Source organism: Galeopterus variegatus, unplaced genomic scaffold, assembly GCF_000696425.1.
Source record: "Galeopterus variegatus unplaced genomic scaffold, G_variegatus-3.0.2 Scaffold778, whole genome shotgun sequence".
Classification (NCBI taxonomy): Eukaryota; Metazoa; Chordata; class Mammalia; order Dermoptera; family Cynocephalidae; genus Galeopterus; species Galeopterus variegatus.
This window is the reverse complement of record NW_007726889.1, coordinates 237437-245002: the sequence shown is the minus strand read 5'-3', so window position 1 is coordinate 245002 and position 7566 is coordinate 237437. Positions and strand designations below refer to the sequence as shown.

Genomic DNA, 7566 nt, shown 5'->3' with positions numbered 1-7566 from the left:
ATTAAAATCTAGGTTGCATTCACATTTTTTGTGTGTATGAATTCACATAATACTAGAAGTATAATAAGTAAAATTGTTGCTATTGAATTATTCTCAATTTTAGATGTTGTGTACTTTCATGCAAATAAGTTTTACAACATTTCCCCTGCAGATTGTAAGCAGGCTTGTTCAAATTCGTGACTATATTACTAAAGCTAGTTCCATGCGGGAAGATCTTGTGGAAAAAAATGAAAGATCTGCTAATGTTGAGCGTCTTACTCATCTAATAGATCATCTTAAAGAGCAAGAAAAGTCATATATGAAGTTTCTCCAAAAAATCCTTGTAAGTTTTGGACCTTTTAAATAATGTATTTAGTTATTTTTGTAGTGTGTCAGTGTACATGTACTAATGACATTCCAATGCCAACCCAGAGGAGTTAACATATTTTCAAAAATCGTGCCATCCATTATAACATTTTATTGCCCTTTTTAATAGTTGTATGATTTATACCACTAAAATATTTCAGGCTAGAGAAAATGAGGAGGAGGATGTTCGGACTATAGATTCAGCTGTGGGATCTGGTTCTGTAGCTGAGAGCACATCGCTAAACATAGATGTGCAGTCTGAGGCTTCAGATACCACGGTAAGCGGCTTTTTGGTAATTAAAGTGCTGGAAATGAAGATTTAAATTTTACCCCATTTTTCAAGATGATATTTTACAGGTGTGCCTTAATGAAAAGTGTATTCCGGGGAAGAAACCCTCAAATTGTTACTGCTGTATATATTCTTCTATGCTTAAACAGGGAACTTTTAGAGTTTTATTTATTAACATTAAAAATAGTTTTAATGGTTGATTTGAAAATTAGTAATTTCTGATTTTCAACTTAAAGAAACATTGTTTTTCCAGTTTGTTTTGTTAAGCACAGCTTTACTAATTTCAGGAAGCATTGAGAAAGTTAAAATTCTTCGTCGCTATAAAGGCTGTAAGTACAGAGTATCATTAGTAATTACATAGTATATAATCTATTGGAAAAGTTTTTAAGTTCATTTACCTGTGAAGAATCATTTTAAGGGTATTAGGATTTTTCATTTCTCAGGCTTTAGCCTAGTACTGTGCAAAACCAGATGACTGAAAAATTGAGATGAAGACTAAGTAAATGGGGCAGGATAGAGTTTACATTGTGATTCATTCACAAGGAGAAAAATACTATAGTTTCTGATTCTGAAAAATGAAATTTATCAAAATACTGCCTTTTGGAAAAATAATCAGGAATTTACAGAACTTTGAGGAAAGATTTGTAAAATAAACAGTTCATAGAACTGTGTTTTGAAACTAGTGTACTTTTAAACATTTTTATTTTAACAGATGTGCCTATGATTATGCAGTAGTAAACTTTATTAAAACCGATTACCAATAAAGCTTTTCTTTTGAGAGGAAAACCATGTATATCTTTTGTTTTTGGGGTATGTTCCAAAACACCAGTCAGCATTAGGAATTTGAGGGTTTGTTTCCTTTTAGTATTGATGTGCATATTTTCTTATCTGCCTCCTTTCTCTTCCCTGCCCTTCCTAATTCAAAGAGGAAATTTGGATTTCCTTTCTTTACATGATTTTAAATGGGAGATACACTTGGAGGGTTTGAAAGGATCTTGCTGTGGGGAAATTGTTTATTTACAGTGGTTCTGGGAATAATTTCGTCCTTACAGCAGAAATGGAAGGGTTATGGCAGTGTGGATTAAAGGGATTCTGTTGGGGAGGGATGGGAAATGGTATAGTTGATAATTATAATTAAATACTAGCATCTAAAGTGTTCACCATGATGAGACCTTTCTTTCAAAATAAGTAACATCATGACATTGTGAAAGTTGATTAATATCATGTAGCAGATTAAATACTAAAATGCCCTTTAGCAGTTGCATAACTTAGAAATTGCATAGAATTTGATAATTACACTAAGCAACAGTATAGTCTACAGAAACTTTAAAGTTTATGTTTACTGCCACTTGGGGGAGGTGAATTGATTTTTTTAAAAAAGATGGACTGGTAAATTTTCTGTGTTTACAAGCTGGCTTGTATGTTAAACAGGAGTTTGTGTTAAGAAATTAATATGCTACACTATTTAATAAAGGAGGCGTCTTTTAGTCTGAGAATTCAGCTGTGCATTGAGGACAAACTAGGGAATTCACCTTCACAAGAATAGGTTTCAGACATTGACGTTACCACAAATCCAAAAGGGAAAGTTGACAGACCTCCTCAGAATGACAGGGAACTGAGGCCTAATAAGAAATATAGCCGAAAACATGGATTTCCTTCAAAGGTATACTTCACAATATTAATTTGGAAAGTCTCTAAGGACCATCTCTTTTGTTCATGTTTCCTTTTCCTTATTTGTTTTTCTGTTGTTGCAATTACTCTTACATAGATAAATTATTCACATGATTATTACACTGTAATTTGCTTTAGTGAAATGCTGAAAGTGTTTTTCTCTCGGCTTTCCTCTCTGGATTATATGCTGTCCTCTTTATAGATCATGTGTGGCAGCTGTTTTTAATTTACATTCGCAAAGGATTTGAAATGTAATTCGCTTCTTTTTTTTTCTATTAGGGGCTCAAAATATAATGCATTATTAAAGCTTGACTGTCAGTCAGTTGCCTTTTGTTCTTGATATTTGTGTTCATTAATTAAGGTGGTACTTTTAATTTTTGTCTCATTTCCTCTAGTCATTCATTAAAGAAAAAGAAAATAGAGCAAAGCTATTAACTTTCCTGTCTTTGTAAGAGTGAAATGCTTTTATATAGTTTTTTTGCTTTATATTTTTGTTGCCTTTAGAAGTCCCTTTCTTTTTTTTAGAAAAATATTTAATTATCTAATTGACTTGTTTGCTAATGTTTTTACATGTTTATTTTAAGTGTTCTTTTAATTTTCCATGATTTGCATAAAGGCATTCAATTTAGGTTTAAACACAACTATTTGTGCAGTTCCACTTAAAATGGTTTGAATAAAAATAGCATTTGTAAAAGCGCTTATATCCTTTTGGCAAGAACAAAGTACTATTTTACTAATTGCGTGTAGGCAAGACTAATTTTATATGTTTTATCACTAGTTTATTACCCTAGGATTAATCTTTCTTTTCTGTTTTGTAGCTATTCTCTGTTTTCTTTTTGTGGCTGTTTAAAAAATGACAAAACTTAACCTTAAGGTATTTTGCAGTTTTGTTTTTTGTTTTTTGTTTTTCTAACTTCCACAGAGGACACAGTTTGAAATAAGTTATGAGGATCTTTTATATAAAGTGTTAAGCAAAAGGTGTCCCAGTTCAACAGAAGAGTAAATAAAGTAGCTGATTATTTTAAAAACTAGTTGCATTGGAGAAGGGAAAGTGAATGTGAAATACAATAGGTATCTTTTGGAATTTTTTGTTTTTCTCTTTAAGCCTTCTGAATGATAGTTGACAATAACTACAACATAGTATCTACTAGTTCCCCTTTTTCCCCTAAGATGTTATATTTACTTTTAAAAACCACTTTTCTGTTTTTAAGTTTATTTGAATAATGTCCTTATAAATAAATTTTGCACTTGTTTTCTGGAGTTTATTCCATTTTTACTGTTTATTCTGGATTGTTAAGGCCATCCTAGTGTAGTTCTGTTAGTACTGTATTCATAAAATTCTAATTTCTTTGGAAAAAAATCTTAATTCTCACCATCTGACTTTTTTTTTTTTTTCCACTCTGCTGGGCAAAATCTGTCATTCTCACCATCTCACTTCTATTTCCTCCTTAGAATTCTGTTAGAAGAGTAAGAAAAAACAGTTGAGGTCTTACCTGAGATTCAGTGCTGAAAACAGTCTTGTAAGTTGCAGCTCGATATGAAATGATTGGACAGATTCCATTTTATGGAGTATTTTATAGACATGACATTTTTGCATAATTTTACAAAAGAAGCCTTCGATTAGTACCCATGCCCTCATTGTTTTCCCACACTCACCTCCCCCCAAACTCAGCTCTTAGAGAACTTTTAGGCTTTCTTTATAACATGTACCTTTGTTTTGCTGTTATTTTCATCATTTCTAGTTATTTCATGTGAGCTTGCCTTGTGTCCAGAATCAGCTATGCTTCTTCAGAGACTCTGTTTTATACTTCTGTATTTAGAACCCAAGCACATAATTTTGGGGCAGGTGATATGATGTAAAGAACACTAAACTAATGCCCCAGGAACCTGACTTCTAACTGTGACATTGGATAAATAACAGCTTTATCTTCTCTGGACTTATAGCCCTCACCTTTTATATGAAAAAATTGAAGTACATAATTGTCTGAAGCTGAAAAAGTATATTTAAACCCATGAATAATTATTAGGGGAACCTCAGTTGAATAGAGGAAAGGAAGATGTAGGGTTTCCTGAAATTGGACTGTTATGTATATGCAACTCAGGATTTCGTGCCTAAGTTGTTGTTTATTCTGTAAACTAAAAATGTAATTGGTGAAAGTGACTGAAAAAATGTTTAAATAAAAATATATGTTTGAAGAATGGATATAGTCCTAGCTTCCTTTTTGGATTTTTGTTCCAAGCACCCTGTTCTTGGCCTCCTCATATTCCAAGATATCTTTATTTCCATTTTCTTATCGTTTCTTACTTTATATTTCATCGTAGTCCCCACCCCTCTCCCTTGGCTCAGCTTTTTAAAGTATCAGTTTGAAATATTATTTATATGGATGCAAAAGATTAAGCAGTACTAAAACTTCACTAATTTTGAAAATTGTTGGGAATTCATTTTTGTATTAGTGAAAAATCTGAAGATAATTGTGCTTACTTTAATAAATAGAATTTTTTAATAGTTAGGGTATCATAGTTTTGCGAAGAAATGTGGCTAACAAGGATTAAAAGAATTTTTTGAAAAGTTTGCTTTTTAAAGAGTAGAAGTCTATAATAGTAAATTGTCTAAGTAAACCCTTTAAAATTAGGTAGTTTTAGGGTAAGCCTAGTCGAAACTATTTTGGGGAGGTAAGAAGATTATAAATTAGGTGGAAATATGCATTCTTGAGGGTTTTGTTTCCCCTTACATGACTTTTTTCTTATTTGCATTGTTTCTTTAACTGCCATTTATACTTTGCTAGAGAAGTATTTAATTGATTGTTATCAACCTGGAGAGATTTCTGTGAGTCATTCTATTGAGATCTGTACTCACATTGATTTGCTTTTACATTTAATCAATGACTTTGGTGAAATAACTATGAAATTATTTTGGAACAGATCTGAGAGGGCTAACTATTGCTAGTTATCCTACCCCTTCACATTTTTTTTTCCCCTGAGATGTAAACAATCTTGAAATAAGCCAGAACTAAGAAGATGAATTTTGACAGGATGAATGTAAATGTTAACAAAATAACTTCACTTATAAAGGATGGCAGAGAACTGAGTAAACAGTAGTTAATTTGAAAAGGGCTTTAGTTTATTAGAAATTCAAGACAATAGAAAAACCTCCAGTAAATTGTGGCTTTGCCAAGATACAGGTAGGTTATTTCTCTCCCGTGTTAATGAAATCTAGAGATAGTTCACAATATATATGGCGTTGACCATGCTCCTCTGGATGTATACATCAAATAGGCTAACCGTAGTCTACTTTCTATTTGATCTTAACTTTCTTTTACTACTTAACTCTTTGCCATGTAATTTTTTCACTTATTTTACTTATTTCCAAGTAACAGTGTAAAATGTTTTCACAGTTACTCATCCTTATTCACAATACTGATAAGGAGTTGTATTTGGGAAGGTAAAGAGAAGAGAGGTTTTGCGTAGTATTGGTAAGGGATTTCTCTTGAGCCATCTCTATTCTCCACAATGTCTGCAGGAATCATGTTGCATAGGGAAAGTAGATCAGTGTGTTTTTACTTTCCAGAGAAATCACTGAACTTTCTTATTCTCTTTAGTAACTTTGGAGGAGGTTGGGAATCATTCATTTAAAATTTACATAACTCCAGCAAGAATTTCCTAACAGTGTGAATTTAAAATTGGTTATGTGTAGCAAAGGTGGAATATTTTATGTAAATATTAGGTAAAATCATTGAACTTTTAAAATATGAGATTTTCTTAAAGGTAAATAAATGATGAAAAATACCATTATGGTATACATTTCATGCTTAATTTAGCTTATAGCTAAATTATACAGCTTATAGCTTAAGCTAAGTTAATTTAGCTTATTGTTTCTGGGTTATATTTAAATTTGTCCCTTCTTTTTTCTTATTGGGTTGGTTACATTTTGAGTAGTTTTAAGATTAACTTTAAAAATTTGATTGTTCCTTACAAGTGATACCTGTTTAATCTGTGTGTGTGTGTGTGTGTGTGTGTGTGCGCGTGTGCGTGTGCGTGTGCGCGTGCGCGTGTGTGATTTTGCCCTCCTGGCCTTTCCATCTTTCGTATGCCTTGTTCTTTCCTTTTGTTAATTCTTGTTCATGCTAAGCCATTTCTTATACAGTGTTTTACCATGAGAAATTACCTCTTTCTTAACATGGCAGGCTATCTTTATGTCATCATTCTGTTCTTATTCTTTTTTTTTTTTAAGTCTATTAAAACTGTATCTAGGGTTGTACATTTAATACTAATTTATTATTGTACATGTTTTGCCATTGGTAGTTGAAACACGAACATGAGTTTTAATAGTTGGGTATAAGTGTTGTTGGTCTTATTTTCTAGGCCAGAGATCCTCAGCAGGAATCTATGGAAGAGATAGAAAGTTTGAAAAAACAACATGACTTATTAAAAAGGATGTTGCAACAGCAGGAACAACTGAGAGCTCTGCAGGGACGACAAGCTGCTCTTCTAGCTCTGCAGCATAAAGCAGAGCAAGCTATTGTTGTGATGGATGATTCTGGTATGCTACAGTATTAGAATGTTTTTATAAGCAAGGCTCAATAAATCAATTGTATTGCAAGGTGGATACTTGTTATTATATAGTTAGATCTTGATTGTTGACTAGTTTAGAAACTTTCATGTGAGGCTTATCCTGTCCTGTGCTTTTCTCTGGTTATGCAGAAAAGGTTGCAGGGACAACTCCTGGCCATCATACTGTACCGTGCAGACAGCCAGCTCGCTCTCCTTTTCATCAGAGAGTACCCTTAAGAGGTAAAAGGGACAGGCTGTAGTCTGTTTTTGTACTTCAGACTGATAAGGCTCTTGATGTTTTTATTTTATTAACTAGGATTGTTGTTCTTTGCTTGCTTCCCAAGGAAGGGTTAAAACCTTAAGTGAGGCACTGAAAAAATTTATAGAGCATCTTTAGTATTCAAAGTAAGTAGTAGCTCTGTTATTTCAATTAGGTGTCCAGTCGTATACATTAGCTACTTTGAACTATATATTCTTCCTGAGACTCGGAAGTGTTCTTTTCTTTCTTCCTTCTTCCCTTATAAAATTGTATTGAATTCTTTAATGTATTGAGTCTAATTTTGAAGTTTGTCTCATCACCTTCAAACCTAAATGTTTTAATTTCTCATAAAGTTGAAAAGATTGTTACTTATTAAAACTAAGTTATGTTTTCTAATAGTCAGTCCCCACCATCCCATTCTTTTTTTTTTTTTTTTTTCCTTTTTTTCTTT

At 32.4% G+C, this 7566-nt stretch overlaps 1 protein-coding gene across 1 annotated transcript in view; it reads left to right on the top strand.

The window, feature by feature from the left end:
• PCM1 (pericentriolar material 1) overlaps positions 1 to 7566 on the top strand; it is a 98611-nt gene that overhangs the window by 16833 nt on the left and 74212 nt on the right. Inside the window, exons 5-6 of the mRNA XM_008572384.1 lie at positions 152 to 322; positions 6668 to 6845. Coding sequence (XP_008570606.1) covers positions 152 to 322; positions 6668 to 6845 — 349 coding nt within the window. The remainder of the gene's footprint in view (positions 1 to 151; positions 323 to 6667; positions 6846 to 7566) is intronic.